The following is a 22,821-nucleotide window of genomic DNA, read 5'->3' on the forward strand; positions in this document are numbered from 1 at the left end:
TTTGACAGCCAAAACAAAAACATTATTTCTACAACAAAAGCGACGAAACCCTTTCCATATCTACACGAAATCTCAATTGTTTGATTCTGATTATATTTATGAAGCGCCAGGTCAACCAACGGATCGAAGTAAATAATTGCCCTCTTTGACCAAAAGCCAGGTCTACCAACGGATTGAAGTAAACAATTGCCCTCTTTGACCAAAAGCCAGGTCTACCAGCGGATCGAAGTAAATAATTGCCCTCTTTGACCAAAATCCAGGTCTACCAACGGATTGAACCAAATAATTGCCCTCTTTGACCAAAAGCCAGGTCTACCAACGGATCGAAGTAAATAATTGCCCTATTTGACCAAAAGCCAGGTCAACCAACGGATCGAAGTAAATAATTGCCCTATTTGACCAAAAGCCAGGTCTACCAACGGATTGAAGTAAATAATTGCCCCCTTTGACCAAAAGCCAGGTCTACCAACGGATCGAAGTAAATAATCGCCCTATTTGACCAAAAGCCAGGTCAACCAACGGATTGAAGTAAATAATTGCCCTCTTTGACCAAAATCCAGGTCTACCAACGGATTGAACCAAATAATTGCCCTCTTTGACCAAAATCCAGGTCTACCAACGGATCGAAGTAAATAATTGCCCTCTTTGACCAAAAGGCCGGGTCAACCAACGGATCGAAGTAAATAATTACCCTCTTTGACCAAAATCCAGGTCTACCAACGGATCGAAGTAAATAATTGCCCTCTTTGACCAAAATCCAGGTCTACCAACGGATTGAACCTAATAATTGCCCTCTTTGACCAAAAGCCAGGTCTACCAACGGATCGAAGTAAATAATTACCCTCTTTGACCAAAAGCCAGGTCTACCAACGGATTGTAGTAAATAATTGCCCTCTTTGACCAAAAGCCAGGTCTACCAACGTATCGAAATAAATAATCGCCATCTTTGACCAAAAGCCAGGTCTACCAACGGATCGAAGTAAATAATTGCCCTCTTTGACCAAAAGCCAGGTCTACCAACGGATCGAAGTAAATAATCGCCCTCTTTGACCAAAAGCCAGGTCTACCAACGGATTGAAGTAAATAATCGCCCTCTTTGACCGAAAGAGGGCATTTGACCGGTCGAGGTCTACCGACGGATGGAAGTAAATAAGCCCTCTTTGACCCAATGAGCGCATCCTGGCCCACCGTCGGCACCTATCAGGAATACATACAAAGACAACTGTCAACCCTTTTAAAAAACACAGAAACATTTGGGAAAGTCAAAATAGGAAATTGCATCAGCAATGATGCGTCAAATTTGGAAATGTCCGCCACACTTCTACAACAAAACTGTTTGCAAGCTTTACCCGAGGCCCTGAGTAACGTAACCCTCATCAAACAATTTTTGAGTCGTATGAAGCTTCGTAGAAAGAACATGTTCGATTGTACCTCAAAAGTGGTGAAATATAGACAACAAACACGAGCTGATGAAATGCTGCCAAACATAAAGGAACAGTTGACTGCTGAAAAGTTGAAGTCATCCCTCTTGCAACACAGTCCTGTGGAGAGTCTGTTGTCACTCTGAATCATTTTATATAGATCTATGTTCAGATGAGGCCATTTCACTTGTCTCTGTTATTTCTGTCTCAGGTGGGTGTATCAGTAGAAGGGAATTTAGTTATTTGACCAGTATTGATATCCATACATGTTGTGTTTCCATTCAGTTCGAATATTGATGAATGTGACGTCAAACATTGACTCTGGAACTGTTTGTTTGTGTGAGGTTTTATTAACGCCGCACTTTGCAATATTCCAGCCACATGACGGCGGTCTGTAAATAATCCATTCTGGACCAGAAAACCCAGTGGTTGAAATCATGAGCATCGATCCACACAATTAGGATACGATCAACCAAGTCAGCGAGCCTGACCGCCCGATCCCGTTAGTCGCCTCTTACTGTAAGCATAGTCTCCTTTTATGGCAAGCATGTGTTGCTGAAGACCTATTCTAACCCGGATCTTCACGGATACACCCTGGAAGTCATCAACATATGTAAACACTCAGTAGAAGAATTCTTCATTAAGGCAACAGTACAATTCTATAGAAAGTTAATAATCTGAATCTGGTTGAATTATCGGATGAACAGCCCCGTCATCGTTGCAACATCGGGCTCTTTTAGACATCCGTCAATGAAACATGACGTGTCATTGTGTTTGTTTACATGGCAAAATTATACCACCCAACAACCCTGGAAAGACTATAAATTTTCAGACATGTAGACAAAATAACATTCCTAATATCCATTTCATGTGAACGATGGAAAGTCGAAAGAACTTCAAAGAAATGTGTAATTATTTTTTCTATTTCGAACATAAGTCCAACTACTTCCTTATCCTATTTCCCACACGGAAAAAAACATCAAACAATAACCACGTCTGTCCCCAAGGGCCTACTTGCCAGTGACTAAATGAGTGAATGGCGCTTGAGCACTGTAGCTTATTCCGTCACCTAGAGAAGCAATGTTGTAGTGAGATTGCATATGTTCAGCGTAAACCACAAATTTACGGATTCTTCCTCACACAGTTCGAACAACAATTAGGGTCACGGCTGCTGCTCGATTATGATTTCTAATGATAGTCACGTGAACTAGTGAAACTTGAATACTTGTTCCAATATGGATTCCTCCCATGTTGGTCGAGATACTCAGAAGGAATTAAGTGCGTCGAGCGTGTAAATATAATACGGCAAATGTGTTACACAGTTGGGCAAGAGAAGGCAAAAGAAAGTATACACCCATGTTTACTGGTGACTAAAATGAAACAAGTAATACATGGTTATTCGATGGTGATGTCTATGATACGGGTATCACAGTTGTGTTTGTGGCTTTAAGCTTGCAGACTTTCGGTCAAACAATGTTTTCAGCGTTGCAACGTTTGGATAATTTTTAAATGTTTTGGTCAAATCCCTTTTTCAAAAGTACACTTGCTTTCCCCGACAATTTATTTTAATTAACCTTACGATGATAACATGCTGTCTGTCAGGAATCTGAACGTGTAGATTTTCGTATTTGGGTAAAAGTATTGAGAATGTGTTTAATTTTCGGGTTCTTGTCCACGTGGGTCCAACGCGTGAAGCATATTTCTGGTGTCCCCGCCGTGATATTTTGCGGAAATATTGCTTTTAGCGGCGTTAAACCATACTCACGCATTGCTCAAGCCTTCCCTCCCCGAGCTATTGGCTTGCAAACAATAACACTTCACACACACACACACACACACACACACACACACACACACTCACACACACACACACACACACACACACACACACACACACACACACACACACTCTCTCTCTCTCTCTCAATGTCTCTCTCTCTTTTCACACACACTCTTCAAACACGCGCGCTCGTGACAACACGTACATAATAAAATCCATACGCCCGTCCAAAAAATGTCATTAAAAATAAATTAATATTAAATCAAATAAATAAAAAGCCATACCATCCCCATCCATATCCTTCTTGTGTGTCATTAGATAATACCTATAATCCCCTACTTAAACCAAAAAATACAAAGCGCAAATACATGGCGCATTACACACCACAGGCGTGTGGGCTTGGTACAGATATACCCCCCGTAGCTCTATTCACTGTGTTTCATCCGACTTCATTACACGCTTCAGAATGAAGGCTGTACCACACTCCAACATCCAAACAAGGAAATCAATACTAGGACATTGCCATCAACGGCTTCTCGACTCTACGCACCTGTTGCGCGGTACAAGTGTACACCAGCAATCCCTTTACGACCACAAGTCGACAATCTACTACGTGAAAACAATCTGTATTTATTAAGCATTATATATGTCACCTGAGTCATAATTAACAACATAGAGCGTTAAATCATGCTCATGATCTAAAGCCGCTGAGGCTGGAACGACAAGTCTCACGCCACCTTGGTAAAACAGTCCCTCCCACCCGCTCCCTCCTCAATGACATCCCCCGCCCCTCAAAGTCCCTCATCCGAGTAGGACTCGCTCACTCGACCGGAAGTGGGAGAGTCGTATATAAGTTGGCGTTGAGGGAGGGATGTTTGGGGATCATACGGAATGAGCAGCATAGCAACACCGGCAGGAGCAAGCAGCACGTGCATATTGCGCCACCTATGACTTGGGCAGACGACGACACCTTGTTGAAGGCCGATGTGGACGCTAACGTTTCATCTCAGACTTGTCCACGAGTTTGTGTTGCTATACCTGGCGGTCATCAAACTTACAGGTGAATTGTCACTGAGAAATCTTATTGATTGTGTTCACACTGTGGAGCTATTTATATCCATGGATAATACAGGTATGTTTCAATATTTCCTATTTTACACATCGACGAGAAACTTTGCCGGTATCATGGAAAACGCCACCATCGGCTGGTAAGACTACACGTCGAGGAATAAATCCGGCTCATTACTTGCACACATACAATAGAAACAGTTTGTGAGACAAGTATCGTCAAATAATTCACGTATTCAATTCAAACTTTCCATGAACATTTTTCATTGTCTTCAATTGAAAAAAACCTGATGACCTCAAATTGACACACATCTGAATATACACATGCATGTATATGATGACTTGTATTTGAGCCAGATGCATTGAATACAATAAAATATTTGATCTTGATCATAAACGTCCAACAGTTCCTACTGCAGCGCCTATACTAGAATTCTGTGTTCATTATTTTCTCAAATTTGCTTCTAATGTTCTGTTGTAAATTATCACTTTCCCTTCATTCTAACTTTCTATATTTTAATTTCAAACTTGAGTTTAGAAATGATAAAAAATATTTCTAAGATATAAAAATAGTTATTTAAATGTTTCTTAATTTATATGAAATAATACTTTTCTACCAAAACAACATAATATTATTTGCAAATCCATAGGATACTTAGGAAAATGAACTTCACAAATGCCCGAATGATTGTAAGAATATTATTTATGTCTGTGACGTCAGTGATGGAGAGATATTAATTAAAGTCCTGACACTCCTCCACACTCCATTGATCGGCAAGACTGTTTTACAAAGATGTAGATTAATGTATAATTGTAACACCTCCCAGGCAATAGCTCGGCCGCAGACGACATGACCTCCTAGTTTCAGCACTGAAATTTAATGGGAGGCATTCGAAGGAATTTACTGAATATAACACGTTGCTTGATGCACGATGTTTCCCCAGACTGTGACCTCCACATGGCGTTTTCACACCGTGTTACCCACTGGCATTTACTTCAGGGCGGGGCATGCTTCCCCTTTCGCGGACTCCTGGTGGCGTCACTAACTTTCAGTGATCCATTCACATATTTTTTTACGGCTGTTTGTCCTTTTACGCTCAATGGATCTGTTTTGACGAATAATCAAGACTGTTTTTTCTTTGGCGTTGACGTTTTATATTTAATGGATTGTGTCGTCAGGCTTGGCTTGAAGACGCGATCATCGCTCATGATACTGATCACTGGATTGTCTGGTCCAGACTCGACTGTGTACAACCCGTCGCCGTATGGCATGCGTATTGCTGTTCCCGGCTAAAAATCTACACTTGCTTACTTACGAGGGGCGTTCAAAAAGTTTTGCAACTTCAATATCGACCGAGTCGCAGAATATCTTTTGCGCTTTTATTTTTCAATATAATCTCTATTCACCTCAATACACTTATTCCATTTGTCCTTCATGTTTTTGATACCACTTTTATAGAAATCCGCAGTTTTTGGTTGCATGTAATCAGTCAGTAATATGCCTCTTGCATCCAAAAATATGGTGGCCATTACCTTGCCAGCCGATGGTTGAGTGCGAAACTTCCTCGGAGGCGGAGAATTGGGATGCTTCCATTGCATGGATTCCAATTTAGTTTCTGGGTCGCAGTGGTGGATCCATGTTTCATCACCTGTCACCAGACGAGAAAGAAATCCGTCTTTCATCAGCAGTATAGAGATCCAGGAGGTCTCGACAACTTTCAGTTCTCTGATGGCGATCTTGAGCTCTGAGGTTTCCAGGCACCCATCCTGCAGATACCTTGGATATACCAAGATGCTCATGAATAATGGTTCCAACAGTTCCAACTGATATTTGGAATTCCCTAGAAAGTTCAGATACTTTCACTCTTCGGTCAGACAAAATTCTTCTTTCTATAGTAGCAATGGTTTCCGGTTGGGTGGCATCTGAAGGCCTGCCTGACCTTGGGTCATCGTCTATGGACTCCCTACCCCTTTTAAACTGTAGCGACCAACGGCAAACTGTGGAATAGTCAGGAGCATCCTTTTTATGACACGTGTCAACCTGATGTTATGACTAGTGTCACACCTGCCAGAAGTTGACATTGTTTGTGTAAACACAAATGCCCAAGTTGCCAAACTTATTGAACGCCCCTCGAAATACAAAGTGTGTGAGTGGCAGGTGCCGCAGTTAGAGCAGGGCGTGGTTCTTCTTGTCGCGAACACCTGGTGTCATCACTGATTTTAGTGTTCTGTTCCTATAATTTCGACACTATTTCCCTTCACCCCCGATGGAATCTGTTTCGGTATATTGGTTGTTCTCTGGTTCCAGACTATAGTCTGGTGAAATATTGCTGAGCACACATAGTTGCTGACTCACTCACCCTGAACGCGTTAAGCCAAGGAGTTGCCTCCCTTAGCCTTGCAAGGATGCCCTGGTCGTGAATTTGAACACAGACACTCTAATGATGAAACTTGGCCTGTCAATACCACACCCGTTCCCGTATGTTTAATGTATCATTAGGGTTTAATGTAGCCATTAGTTAATGAGGCTTTGATACAACCCGCGTCCGGTTCGAGTTTTCCGTAGAACTAACTCACTCGCTCACATTCAAATATACTTTTGTTAAACAACAAATGCACATTGTTGAGATCTATTCTCACTGAAACAACGGGGGTGGGACATGCTTAATGCAGCTTATCGTGTAAGCAATCAATACAGGAAGGATAAGTCGGGGATACATTGAACGTTACGATGTCAGGCACGGCGGTCACTCAGATCAGAGTGTAGCCATGAATAGCCATCTGCAGTGTTTTCATATCACATTCAGATAACATGGTGATAATGGAACGTATTGATTTGCTTACATAGGCGATGTACGTAGCAGAGAATCGTTGGCCCGTGTTCGGCTTTTACTGGTTGGATCTCGTATTGCACACGAAGCTTGGATGAATTTAAGATATCTTAACGGGATCGAGTGGTCAGGCTCGATGACTGGATTTATGCATGTCATTTTATCCAAGTAGCATGGATCGATGCTCATGATGTCAATCACTGTTTGTCTGGTCCAGACTCGATTATTTACAGACAAACAATACATCTTAAATTCATTTTGATATACCTTGAATTGAATTCCAGATATAATTGAATTTTACATCAAACCGGCTTGCCATATATATCTAATTCAAAATGTGAACAGGGCAATCTTGACCTGACAAGCAGGTGACGTGACATCCAACATAGTGACGTCATGACATCCGTAAAAGCTTACCAGCCGACTTTTGTGGGTTTGTGCAAGACGGCAACCGGCCGTTAGAGAGCTAGACGTTTGAGTCATTAATATGTTAACAAGTAAGTACTATGGTGACTACAAAGTAACTGCTAAGTAACTTCTGTGGAATCTCTCCAAATCCGGCGGACTCTGTCAATTCGAATTTCGGTAAAAATCGGCCTTTACTCCGGTCCTCTCAATTCCTCAATACATGATCAAACTGACCCACAACATGCTAATTCGGACTCGTTACACTTCGGATTTCGAACTAAATTACGGTCCCAACAACCAATTTACAAGTGAAAAGAAGCTGTCTAAATCGGCTGTCTGGCAATGAAACGGCGTATCGAGCTTACACTTGCAAAGAAAGTTGCTTCAATTGAGAAATTTAGGTCTGTGCCAAAACCGAAGCAGAAAGAATGTGTATTTAATACCAGTCGAGGTCAACATTTCATGTATAATGTATGTGTATGCCAATACAGATGTATGATCACTGCTTTTCGTTTTGTCTTCAGTCCAACTTTTTGTTGTCAGCGTAATCCGGACCTCCCCTAAACCGGACGTTTTTACCGGTCCCAACCGAGTTCGAATTGAACAGGTTCCACTGTAGAATACTTTAAAATAGAATTACGACAGTCGTGACTCCCAAACTTTTACATTGACTTACGACAGTCGTATGTATCTCCCATAATTTAGCATAGACTTACAACAGTCGTACCTCTCATACTTTAACATCGACTTACGAAGGTCGTAACTCTTAACACTTTAACATCGACTTACGACAGTCGTACCTCTCATACTTTAACACAGACTTACGACAGTCGTACCTCCCATACTTTAACATCGACTAACGAAGGTCGTAACTCTTAACACTTTAACATCGACTTACGACAGTCGTACCTCTCATACTTTAACATCGACTAACGAAGGTCGTATCTCTCATACTTTAACACAGACTTACGACAATCGTAAGTGTATCTAGCGCCATAAGCACAGGAAACGTAACAATGCCCGGTTTAACGAACTGTCCAGGTCTATATTCGGGATCACAGTTCTTAAGTATTTAATGTCGTGTCGCTTCTCTGTTAACAATGTGTCACTTTTCCGACCTTCCAGCTATGTAATCCTAAGGTGTTAACACAATCAACGTCAAAATGAATTGACGTTTTCAATTGTACGTTACTGATCCAATGCTTCCCAAAATAGGATCGCGTGTCCTAAGAATAAGTCTCGTCCAACGCCCCCGAAAATGGCACAATTGTTCTAAAATAGAAACATGAAAGCCGCATACGAACCATTGTTGTTGTCAAAGGTATTAAAATCCATAACACGCCATGCTACCACAGCGGTTATTCTCAACCAACCGACCTACTCGATCATGGCGGATCTAGCTCCAAGAAGGAATTCAGTCTTATAACGGTACACTTGTAACTGTTTAGCAACTCTTCACGGCGCTTTGCGAAACTGAGAGTAGCCCTTAGAGGAACGGATGACGAGGTTCAAACTCCTTGCACTGTTTTTTCATACATGTTGTGTCTCGAGCTTAGTCTTCTCTGTCACATCCGAAACAACTCAACTTGTTTTGTATAAACAGTATATACGTAGTATTACGTCAAACGGAAATAAGTGAATTTATTTTAGACGATTAAGATCGCAAACATTTCCTTTCCTTGAACTGTTACATGTCTTCTCCCATATGGTGCCAACTTCATTCTGTCTACTTCATTTGAGTATATTTATTGCTCGAAAGTCATCGAGCCTTCTTCGTCTATCATAATTCATATAAGTCAATAAGTTTGTTTAAGTCTGAGATTACGTGTATGAAGTGTATCATTGCTTCATTGTTGATAACAATACGATGTGACGTCACTTAATGTTCATGGCGTCATAAATTGGTAACATTACGTCATCTCAACAATACGTTGACGTCAGTGAAGGTTTACATTTATTTCGTAGTTCTTAATTTTCGTTTGCAAAACAATAATGAATAGGTTATCATTGATGTTTATTCATACTCACTTCAGCCTTCTGCATTACCCAGATTGTCAGAAGGGCTATATTCCTGGTAGCAAATCCGGGTACTCTCCCAATGTCAGTCAACAGATTGGGAGGTACCAAACCTAAGGCACCGAGAACAATGGGGAGTCGGACAACTTGGCACTTTGGATGTAAGCGTGAAGCGAGGTCCGCATATTTGCCATGCTTTTCCTCAATCTTGATAATCACATTCGTGTCAAAAGGGACAGAAAATTCAATAATATAAATGATTTCAATGAATTTATCAAAAAGGACAAGATCAGGTTTGTTGGCCTGGATATGTCTATGGCTGTATACGGGCCTATTCCAAAGGATTTTGTATTGATCATTTTCCATGAAGCACTGCAAAGACGGTAATAAAAGGATCGAGTCACACCATCATGTCGCTTAAGATACTGTGTTTGTGCCCATGCTGGGCGTCCACTGACAATGTGCTGGACACTCTCATTAAATAATTCATTACATAATCTACATTTCATATTTACATTTTGATGCAAATCACACATTGACGGTTTCGAGAGGGGAGTGACTGCTCCTGAGGTTTCACTTTTAAGGCCAGCCGACCTCATCCAATCGAAGGACTCTGCAGGGTTGCTGACCCTCTCAACACATTGCACATAAACTCGATGCAGTGGTCGTTCAGATAGCCTCTCCTTGAAAAACTGAGTTTGGGCCGATTTGATATGGCACTTCACTTGGTTGACACTCATTTCTGTACCATCCAGCAGTAGAAAATCAACACTGACATTGAGATTATGTCCCGCATCCTTGGCTCGTTTACGAAAACTGTGGAATGCCTTGTTTTCATCATGAGTCAAGAGGATCATCAGACAAATAAATGTGTGCAAAAGTCCTAAAACAATTCTATCATGAAGAGTCAAAACGTTAAACCACGTCCTTCCTCGATGATTGGTAATTATAAGCGATTGAGGAAAGAGAGAGGGTGGTGGGATCTATTGTCTGACATGATTCTTCTTGTGAGGGTGTCAATATCCTGAATTTATTTTTTTCGTCCAATCAACAACCCCCAAAGAATATGTAACGACGGGTACAGCATAAGTATTTGTGGCTTTAATTTTATTGCGAGAGTTCAGCTCTGAACTCCAGATTTTCTTAAGTCTACATTGGTACTTGGCCCATATCAAGTTTTTCCTTGATATGGGCATTCTGTAGTTTGTCCCTAATCTACATCCCTAAGTACGTATACCCTGACCTTCCACGAGATGGTCAATGACTCCTCCTCAAAGTAAACTGACTGATCCTCCCTCTACTACCTTGCCACTTTTCAGAGGAAGAATGTTGCATTTGTCGAGTCCAAAGGACAAGACGATATCATTAGAAAAGGAATCGACAAGGAGAATCTGTTTTTTTTAGTGGGGATCCTCCATTGGCAATAAGTTCAAGGTCATCCATGTAAAGGGGGTGAATCAGGGGTGTTGGGGATGTGCTGAGGAGCTCCAGGATGATAACCTTCCACTTTGCTAAGCAGAAAAGCTTAAAGGATTTAATGACAAACAGAAAAGCAAAGGACCGGTATCATCATCATCATCATCATCATCATCATTATTATTATTATGATGATGATGATGATAATGATGATGAACCTCAATATAAAATATGCGGCGGTAAACCTTCTTTATCTAGTCATGGATATATCGATATTTCCTCTTAAGCCAAGCTTATATACTGCACATTTAATTTATGTATTTAAAAAAAAAAGAAATTTCCCACTCTCAACTGAAGTGTAAATTATACGATATTAACATGTAAAACTGGTAAGATTTTCAATACAATTGAGGTCACTCTACATCAAAACGTGACTGGTATGATTAGGTGCCAATATTAAATTTCATTTGGAATTAGATAAAAGAAAAAAATTAAATCAGGGTTATTTTGGATATTTGGCAAGGCTATAAAGTGCACCATTTACATGATTCACAGAATGTCACAGGAGTAATGTTTCGAGTGTCGACCCAACTTGATGGCACAGCGTTATTTCCTCATGACTTCTCCGGCTTGAGAACGAGACAGATTAGGGGGTTATATCCTTCATCCCCATCTTTAATCCCTCCCAGATCCTATGTCTGTACCACGTCTCAGTCCATGGAGTAGGCGGAGGAGGTGATGTTGAGTTCGCGTCTTGTGGATTTCAGAGTATGTCTGAAACGAAATCACACGTAAATGTTAAGCCAATAAATCTACATGTTTCATGTTTTTTTTAAAGTTCATGTGTTCTTTGTTATCAGCATGAAAATTAACCTCTTAGTATTTAAAGTAAGTGAGATTATATTGATTATTCATGTCTTTATTAAGATAGAATAGTATACATTGGTAAATATAAAGACGACATACAAATGGCAAAAAAGTTTTTCAAAATGGCGTTTTTTAAAATATAATTAAAGATATTTATTTTCTTATATCGGATATTTGTTTGTAATAAACTCCCTAGATGAGTAGGGGGTATTCAAAAATAACAAATGATAATAGAAATGCAAAGATGTATCGATTGGATGGAAAAGCAAAAAGACATGTTTAACTTAACAATCAAAAGGATATGTTGGCGGTGTTTTGTAAGGTTGCAAATAATCAAGATAGGCGACATGAGTGTGTATTAAACAACAGAACGTATAAGTTGACTTAATTATTAAAGGGTTATGACTCCACGATTGGTCGTTTGATCCGAATCAACCTCCAATTGACAATTTGAGGGAGTCTTGTCCTCTCCTCTTGCAGCGCCTGGCCCAGTTCAGCCTTTCGCGTTCGACACGACGCCTCCCGACGCCTCCCGACGCGTCCAAAGTCTAGGGTGAAGCTGGACTCATCTTCAAACTTTGCACGAGACCATCGGCGATTCCCCTGGTTTCCCTGCTCTAAACACCACTGGCGTCTGGCTAGGTGTGTCGATTAGTTAACTGTGGCACAACACGTGGTCGCCGAGCAGGCAGATTAGGTGACGATTTCTGATCACCTGTTCAGTGACTTGAACTCAGTGGCCAGGCGTAAGTGAACAGCGAGGTGCAGGCCTATGTTATCGCCATCACTAAAGATGCTTCTGGAGAGAGTAATTCGGAGGCGGATTGGAATGCAGATACTACCTTCAATGACGATGAAGCTTCCTTCACGGAACTCTTGCCCCACAACTGTTTAGATTGGCTGTTTGGGTTAGATTTCCTAAAGCCGATCATTAACACATTGAACATTGAACAAATTGGCTATCATGCTGAATTTAACCAGTTTGAAGTATGTCAATAGTCCCTAGGCGGCCCTCACGGTGTAGACGACGCTTTGCCAATCTGATCACAAATACTGCATTAAGCTGATATGCATCAAGAGTAGAGAGCTTTTGCGTTATTGTGGATAATGTATATCAGCAGTAGTAATGGCAAAGAGCGATTCAACGATCTTTCACTGAAGTGTCAAAATATAAAAAGTCCCCCTATAAGAACGGATGAATGGCATGGTCCGCGTGCAATGTTTCAGGCATTCTGGGCGATGTGTTCTGGTTCTGAAACCGAAATCTCTGGCAGTCTTTATTCAAAGTTGATCTTTCTTCTAACGACCGATCTTACTTATATATTTCACGATCCCCTACAGTATATGAGAGTATAGATACTACAGATTGGGTTTAACGTCGAGTCCAAGATTATTTCACTTATACAGGGACGTGCATGTACGTATGTGTGTGTGTGTGGCTATTTGTACTAGTCCGGACTGATGCCGATTAATAGTGCTTGCCCTCTGAGATACCATGCCGCAGTTTATACTGACTCCGAGACGACCAGTCCAAGTTTTAGCCCCTTGATGCCAGTCAGGGTAACAACAAGTGCCATCTTTTAACGTATGGCCCTTCCGCTTTCAGGTCGCTTTTCCACTAGGCCACGGAGGCGGTCATAGATAATACTGAGGGTACTAGGGTAATAATACATTTTTATTAAGCAAGCGTTAAAGTGACCACTACTTAATCAACGCGTATTGCTGTATTACACATTGTTTCCTGACACCCCTATACCTGTTGGCATGAAACACTAGGGAGGCATCGGTGCAATATGCATGCACCTACAACTCACTGAATTATTAGACCGCCTCCGTGGTCTTGTGGTAGAGCGTCCGCCCGGAGAGCGGAAGGTCCAGCGTTCGATCCCGGGCCGCGTCATTCAAAAAGACGTTAAAAGATTGTACTTGTTGTTACCCTGTCTGGCGCTCGGCATTAAGGGGCTAAAACAAGGACTGGTCGGCTCGGAGTCAGTTTACTGTGTCTGAGTGGGGTATTCATGTTAAACTGCGGCATGGTATCTCAGTGAGCTAGCACTATAAATCGGCATCAGTCCGGACTAGTACAAGCAGCCACACACACACATACACGTGCATGCACGTCGCTATATAAGTGCAATAATCTTGGACGCGACGTTAAACCCAATTTCACCTCACCTCACTGAATTATTGATATTTTTGCAGTTTTTGCAGTTGCCTTTGTTTTTGTCTGTTTGTCGTGTAACGTCGCACTCAGCAATATTCCAGCTATATGACGGCGGTCGGTAAATAATTGAGGCTTGACCAGACAATCTAGTGATTGACATCCGGAGCATCGATCGATGCAATTGGGATACGATGACATGTATCAACTAAGTCAGCGTACCTGACCACCCGATCTTCTTAGTCATCTCTTACGACAAACATAGTCGCCTTTCACGGCAAGCATGGGTTGCAGAAGACCTTTTCTACCCCGGATCTTATGTCAAATGTTCCCGTAATTGATGTTGCCTGAATTGTAATTGCAACACATTTTTAAACCATCTGCTGATTCGTGACACGACTCAATGTGTCGATTCGTCTTTCTGGCGCCCCTCGCCTACACTGAACCAAGGTTGGTGTTATGAAGCTGAGTTTCCCTTCAATGCAGATGTTGCTGACTTGGTGATTATTGTGTTCCGACACTGTACCATTATTTCTTATACCAGATCTCCAAGAATGCTGCGCACGGCATTGCCAGATCACACCTGCTACGAATGTCGTGACCTTTGAAGATCCGGGTTAAATATGGTCTTCAGCGACCCATGCTTATCGTAAGAGGCGAGGGACGGTCGGGTAGCCTCGTGGTTAAAGCGTTCGCTCGTCACGCCGAAGACCCGAGTTCGATACCCGACATGGGTACAATGTGTGAAGCCAATTTCTGGTGTCCACCGTCGTGATATTGCTGGAATATTGCTAGAAGCGGCGTAAACCTATACTCACTCACTCACTCACTCACTCACTCACGTAAGAGGCGACGAACGGGAAGCGCTGGCTTGGTTGGTGCATGTCATCGTATCTATATTGGGTAGATTGATCTTTATGCTGTCAATCACTGGATTATCTGACTCGATCATTTGTAGACCACTGTCATATAGCCGGGATATTGCTGAGAGTTTCTTTAAACAACAGAAAAACAAAAAATCAAACAACGAACGTCGTATCCATGCGCCACTCTTATACAAGCGACTTTTTTTCAGCCTTGAATTTCATGTAAGGTTTGCCTGAGTATTACATTAATTGCCCACTCGTCACAGACAGATGCTTCCGCTCGTCAGATTCGGTTTGAAATACATTCGTTATAAAACTATATCTTACGTGACTTCGCATAGTCGTCTATTATTATCTCCTCGACTTGGCAAAGATGACATGTTCACAACTGACAGCAAAAAGTAAACGTTCCATTTTGATTATGTATTTCTTGCCGTTAAATGTCCAAAAGAAACAAAAACGTTCGAGCCAGATTAAAAGTAGTTCCGTCACAAAGCGTTATTTTACGCCCTTTTCGATAAATGTTTTATTTCACAAGTAAATACATTAGAACTGGCTAACTGGCCTAACTTTAGTTATTTCTAGGTGTGTTAACTTTTTCCCTTTATCGAAATCTTCGAAAATAAAACTTTATCCTTTGTCGCTAATATTATATGGAGTACATGGACAGAGATTGTGATCAAATCAAACATGCATCTCCACCTTAATACCTGCTGCAAGTGTGGGCTTATTACTTTCTCAATGTCTAATTACCGAGAGATTTGGCGTGAACTATATTAAGGTAATGACGGGCTGGCAGTACGTGACTAATCACACATCTAGTGTTCGGTGTCTCATGTTGCTGCTTCAAGGTTGCACTGAATTATTTTGTTAGGCGAATCAATATTACAGGGAGAAAAGCGCGGAGCGATATTCACTTTTACTCTCAAGCTTCTCGCAGCGCCACAATGCGAAGGTGTTTTCCTTACTCTGCAACTCAGTTTCAGGGTATTGAAGCTACATGTGCTACCATGTATCATTTTCAGCATTTCCCAGTTGACCCGTGACGATTCCGGGGTAGAATAGGTCTTCAGCAACCCATGCTTGCCGTAAAAGGCGACTATGCTTGTCGTAAGAGACGACTACGGGATCGGGTGGTCAGGCTCGCTGACTTGGTTGGTGCATGTCATTGTATCCCGATTGCGTGGATCTATGCTCATCATGTTAATCACTAGATTGTCTGGTCTAGACTCCATTATGTACCGACCCTCGTCATATAGCTGGAATATTGCTGAGTGCGGCGTTAAACAACAAACAAACAAACAAACAAACAAACATTTCCCAGTTTCTTGTTAATTGTCAGAAGTGTAACTTCGTATCTGTAAAACATGCAAATTTGCATGGAATTGTAAAAGAATTATATCGAACTCATTCATTCATTCACTCAATACTCTAGCTCAGTTTGACGTCACAGCTGTCTCACATCTAAGAGAATTTACGTGACAGTGTACTAAAACGACGTTATTTTATTGAAATGTCGGTAACCACGTACTTTTCAAATTTGCTAGTGTTGAGTATTCGATACACAGAAGTTTGTGCATGTCAATACCACATCACCTTTCCTGATTTGAAAACACCTGATGTCTATTTCCAAAATATCATGGGTATTTTGACGTGTGAGTCACGCACTCTGCGACCTTTGGCTGTCGTGCGGCCGTAATTGAAGATGACGTCATCTTATATCAGTCAAGCCGTGCCATTGATAGCTCGAGCGGTGTTTCTTTATGTGCCAGGTAAACCCGCTTATAGTGCCAGGTAAACCCACATTATAGTGCCAGGTAAACCCACATTTTAGTGCCAGGTAAACCCACATTTTAGTGCCAGGTAAACCCGCATTATAGTGCCAGGTAAACCCACATTTACGTGCCAGGTAAACCCACATTTTAGGGCCAATTAAACCCATAGTTTAGTGCCAGGTAAACCCACATTTTAGTGCCAGGTAAACCCACATTTCAGTGCCAGGTAAACCCACATTTCAGTGCGAGGTAAACCCACATTTAAGTGCAAGGTAAATCCGCATGTTAGTGTCAGGTAAACCCACTTTAGTGCCAGGAAAACCCACATTTTAGGGCCCATTAAACCCACATTTTAGAGCCAGGTAAACCCGCAGTTTGGTGCCAGGTAAACCCACATTTTAGGGCCAGGTAAACCCACATTTTAGGGCCAATTAAACCCATAGTTTAGTGCCGGGTAAACCCACATTTTAGTGCCAGGTAAACCCACATTTTAGTGCCAGGTAAACCCACATTTTAGTGCCAGGTAAACCCACATTTTAGTGCCAGGTAAACCCGCATTATAGTGCCAGGTAAACCCACATTTACGTGCCAGGTAAACCCACATTTTAGGGCCAATTGAACCCATAGTTTAGTGCCAGGTAAACCCACATTTCAGTGCCAGGTAAACCCACATTTCAGTGCGAGGTAAACCCACATTTAAGTGCAAGGTAAATCCGCATGTTAGTGTCAGGTAAACCCACTTTAGTGCCAGGAAAACCCACATTTTAGGGCCCATTAAACCCACATTTTAGAGCCAGGTAAACCCGCAGTTTGGTGCCAGGTAAACCCACATTTTAGGGCCAGGTAAACCCACATTTTAGTGCCAGGTTAACCCTTATTTTAGTGCCATGAAAACCCGCATGTTAGTGCCAGGTAAATCCACAGTTTAGTGCCAGGTAAACCCACATTTTAGTGCCAGGTAAACTCACATTTAGTGCCAGGTAAACCCATATTTTAGTTCCAGGTAAATCCAAATTTTAGGGCCAATTAAACCCACAGTTTAGTGCTATGTAAACCCACAGTTTAGTGCCAGGTATGCCATATGCTATTGCTAGATAAACCCACAGTTAAGTGCCAGGTAAGCAGCATGTTATTGGTAGGTAAACCCACATGTTTGTGCCAGGTAAACCCACTTATATGTGCCAGGTAAACCAACATGTAAGTGCTAGGTACGCCGCATGCTATTGGTAGGTAAACCCACATGTTTGTGCCAGGAAAACCTACATTTTACTACTTAAGGCGATCATAATTAGTTATACATTTTAATTTTTGTGCCAAGTGTCACGTTCTCTTAAACTTATGGTATCGTTATTGTGTTTTCTTTGTATTCGTTGCTCTGTCGGTGATCGGACCTTAAGAGACGTGAAAGGCAGAGAGATTATACAAAGTGACAAAAAAATCCTTAAGCTGCAGGCAAAGCCACTTCCTTTCTTCGAACAACCTTCCGATAAAATGCAGAAAATACCTTTTTGAAGAAAAAATCGTAAAATTCGTTAATTTTTTTATTCCGGAGGTGGGCGATGAATTTATGTGTTGGAGCGAAACTATAATTTGGACCGGAGATGAGAAACACACACAATAATTAAGACGGCCTGAAATGAGAAGATGTATTTTAGAACAAAACATTCATGTCAATGAAAAACGGGGAAACAATTATTCAGATATTCTAGAACTGATGAATTATATAGCAGCTAATTTCAAATGGGAGATTACATCATGTCGACCGTCGTCATATAGCTGGAATATTTCTGAGTGCGGCGTTAAACAACAAATAAACAAAACAAAACACCATGTCAATATTACATACCGGGGAAAATATACACTGTCACTTCTGTCACATGCGTGCTGGTGATGCTCAAAAGAGTTTCAAAGAATCGATATATTTTGGTTTAAAAATATATATTATCATATCATTTCCATGCTGAATTTAGGACGATGAAAGAATAAAAACAATCAAAGCAAGACATATACAAAAGTACGAGTTGTATAAAGAAAAGTCCACATTAATACACAATAGTTATTGATACATACCCCCGGCGAAATGAAACGTAACGCAGGATTAGCATTGGGAGGTCATCATGATCTTCTGACCTCTGACCTCTGGCCTACTTTCGAGGACAGTGCACCCACCCAGAGTATACGTGTACAGAATTACTAATCAGAAACCCACTCCTTCAATTTTCTATTTTGGGGAGACGACATTATGCAGATGGCAAATCGAGTTTATTATAGAAGTGCCTAATATAATTATAAGGGCCCTCTCCTATGTCACTTCGCGAAGCTTGAAAATTCCATAGCTATGATATCACGAAAAGCTCAGCCTGGTATTGTCCACATTCATGCCAAATCCAGGGTATCAAAGACTAAAAACATGTTTCTAAAAGTATCCTTGGTGTATTGTAGCTTGTAATATATCGTTTACGAATCTGCCATTTCGGGCACCGGTGGCCCACTCGTCTAAGGCTCTGCAACGCGCTGTGTTGGGTTGCCTCCCTTAGGTGTGTCAGCATCCTGTGGCCGTTAGTTCTTATTCAAAATGGGATGTGACTTGATTCTCGTTTTTCAGCACCATATCTGTGCTCGTGGGTTTAAGACCTGCATCACTTTGTACTTTCTTCCTACATATTAGACCGACTCTCCTTAAAAGAGCGTCTCCGTGATAGAGCATCTCCTTGATAGAGCGTGCCCGTGATAGAGCGTCTCCGTGATAGAGCGTCTCCGTAATAGAGCGCCTTCGTGATAGAGTGTCTCCGTGATAGAGCGTCTCACGTCACTCACTCACTCACTCACTCACTCAATCTTACATTGATTTGCTTGTTGGAAAAATATTGAATCTGGGAGGAAAACTATCATGTCATATCATGTTTCCTTTTTGTCACAGTATTAATAGCAAAATGATACTCTCACATACTGTGTGTACAGCATTACTTAAATGAAAACAAAATTATTTTAAATTCAAGTTTAATTCTCTTGCAGGTGTTCAGCGACATACATAAAATAAATGAATGGTAGTCTTACTATACAGTATGTTCGTGAATACATTTTGAACAAAACGTTGCCCTTAACGATATTAACGCTGACTTCCCCATTACTTCCTGACCGTTCCTTCCTGATATCCCATCAGAACGACATTGACGCCAACATTGATGCTGTCACGGAAAGAAAAGCAACGAAAAAGCATGTCCATATTCACAAGAACTCAGTCTATTGAACGATTCTGACCATATCATAAGTGTGTGATTTGCGCCAAAAGGAATCTTTTTCAGCGGATATTCGAGACTGGTTCTTCTCTGGCCTTGACGTTTTATACTTATGACAGAGACGGATCCCCCTCCCTCTGTATCCGCCACTGTATGGATCACTATCAAGTAGTGATGACACCCATGTGTTCGCGAAACGACCAGGGTCCACTTGCACAAAGCGATCTTAGCGCTAAGACTATTGTAAGCCTATGTTAAAGTATGGGAGTTACGATCATCTTAGCGCTAAGATCGCTTTGTGCAAGTGGGCCCTGGTCTCCTGTACAGTACGCTTGTCTCCGAGTGGGCATACCGGATCATCAGAATAAGTCCCCAGTAGAGGAGGTTCCCAGTACCCATTCCCCCTTTCATTTTAGTAGCCTTTCTAACCACCTAACTTCAATCGTCAACGTCAACGTCAATGTTTCCGGCATCCTAGAGACGCTGCAGCCGTGGTTACATGAAAGGAAGAGGCTAAATGATACCATTGATTTGAAAGATTTGTTGATTCGTTGCCTCTGCTTCAGGAACTACTGGGACTGCAGAAAGTAAGAATAAGACTATATCCCGTTTCGTTGAAAAAAATCAAACGACTCAAACTTTTTTGCTGACGGATGGGTCCACACTGTAGACAAGAGAGTATAGTTCTACATATTGCTTTGAAATGTTTGGCCAAACCAGAAACACTGAATTAGATAAAGATACAATCAAGGGAATTAGTGCGTTAAACATTCTCATTAGAAAACACTTTCTTTGATGTCCCAAAATAGTTCCAATTTCAGGAACCGCCGATAGTTTTTTCTTCATATACAAACACCATCATAGGAACGTGTTGCAGAGCGTGGAGCTCATGATGTACATCCCATTACTTGTGGCTGCCAAGACTCATCATACTCCTACCAACCTGCTGGTCAACTAATCCCAGAAGACTTCTCTGTTAATGACAATAACCTTCGTCTGTTCGTCATCAGTAGAATGCACAAACTGAAAAGAGAAAACAGAATTGGATTAAACTTATTCTGTCCCACACAACCAAATTTGTAGTTGTTCCAGCTGACAAGGCCTCATATAAAGTAATATGTCAGCATCTCAACATTAACTGTTTGATGTGATGTATCATATAATGCCACATATAAGGCCAGTACGCCAACTAAGGAAGAAATCTGCCCAAGCCACGCATCAGTACTTTGGACATTTGGCTTGACCCTACAATATGCCCATGTATTGGATTCCAAAGTTCTATAAGAAGCAGTGCAAAGAGAGAGAGAGAGAGAGAGAGAAATATTGCTGGATACAGCAAATGTACCATTTTACCCCCGTCCCAAAGATTAACCAGAATCCTCAATAACACCAAGAAGTACGTTCTCTACATTCACAGAACATATGAATTTGTGGACCATGTTGATTCTCAAAAACGCAAAGGATTTGCTTGAAATTTTGCAATCTCCGAAGATCTAAAGATTTGATTTTTCAACTTTGTACGTTATTATCCGCATTGAAACTTAAGGGAAAACTTCATTCCTTGGTCCGTGTGGCATTTAGTTCCATCTCTTAGGCAAATGTCATCTGAATACTGGGAAAACACTGTGTGAAATGCTGGACGTCCGCAATGTTAACATCAAAGTAAAATTTGGGGATAAGACATGTAGGCACGTTGGGTTTCCCTTGGGTTCCAATTGTGTTTCTCTCCTTGCTGTTCTGTTTCTTTATGAATAGGCGTCAGAAATATCGCACGGTTTGGCAATAAGAGACTTTGGCCACAAAGTTTAACTTTAGCTTCAGGTATTTTTGACAATGGTCAAATATCCAATTCCCATTCAGATGAACAATAGACTTGCATTTGCATGTGTTTGTGACAGGTGCGAACACCTGGTGTCATCACTATTTGATTGTATGTCATATGCTTATGATATTGTCGGATTAGTACCACTGACACAGCTTTTAGCAGAGATTTCTTATGATTATGGAAATGGTTTTGTCGTTTTTATTTCATTGTCGTAAGCGACAAAACCCTTTGCGTATCCAATGGAAATGAAACCCGGTTGGTTACGACTTTGCTACTTACATTCCATCGTACCCCATCGAGATTCACACATCCAACCACTTGTTCGACCGAGATTTGATTATTTACAAGATATGTCAATAAGATGTAATATTGCTCACTTACTCACTCACTCACTCACTCACTCACTCACTCACTCACTCACTCACTCACTCACTCACTCACTCACTCACTCACTCACTCACTCACTCTTGTACCTCATCACGTATTAGAATGACAATTTACCATATTAAAAACGACAATGACATTCAAACGACACAATTGCCACCGCAAGCAGAGGCGGATCCGGGATATGATAAGGATGATAACTACAGAGGGCCGGGGTGGTGGCGTGGGGGTGAAAGACCTGTTATCGATTTCCCAGCCACGTGCGTCAGCATTGTCATTCTAGCAGGTCGGACATGCGTTGCTCTTTGAAGTCTATTGCTTCTATTTCATTGTGTCAACACAGCATTGAATATTCTATTTACATTCATTTGAGCTTTCCCTTGATCATCGTAGCTCCACATCCACTGGACGTTAAAACGGTGTAATATGACCTTGTCGCTATTTGTCAATATCAATTTAAACTAGGGCATTAAATGATTTGTGTATATTTATTTCTGAGATCTGATTCTGGAGTGTTTTCCTTATAACTGAAATTCATTTTGTGGTGTGTTATCAGAATTCATGATTGGAGGTACACGGTCATAGAACGTGTCTCACTTAGAAACACCTCTTTATACATGCTGATCCTGCCGCTGCTAGGGGAAGCAACTCTGCACAGTCTGCAGGTTTTCCCAGCAGACAAAATCAACTTTTAGGTTTTTAAAGTTTCAGCCAACAGCTCATCATATTTCATATTCTGTAAATGACTGACATCACAATCGGAG

At 41.3% G+C, this 22,821-nt stretch overlaps 1 protein-coding gene across 4 annotated transcripts in view; it reads left to right on the plus strand.

The window, feature by feature from the left end:
- Positions 1-4,060: 4,060 nt before the first annotated feature.
- The window catches only part of LOC124111825, a 46,666-nt gene continuing 27,905 nt past the window's right edge, over positions 4,061-22,821 (plus strand). For 2 of the 4 annotated variants that reach the window (XM_046471651.2, XM_046471650.2), the window contains exon 1: positions 4,061-4,333. In XM_046471651.2, coding sequence (XP_046327607.1) covers positions 4,186-4,333 — 148 coding nt within the window. In that variant the 5' untranslated portion in view covers positions 4,061-4,185. The remainder of the gene's footprint in view (positions 4,334-22,821) is intronic. The other 2 variants (XM_046471654.2, XM_046471652.2) reach the window with 1 other exon arrangement.

Source organism: Haliotis rufescens, unplaced genomic scaffold (assembly GCF_023055435.1).
Source record: "Haliotis rufescens isolate VD_foot unplaced genomic scaffold, xgHalRufe1.0.p SCAF_5, whole genome shotgun sequence".
Lineage (NCBI taxonomy): Eukaryota > Metazoa > Mollusca > Gastropoda > Lepetellida > Haliotidae > Haliotis > Haliotis rufescens.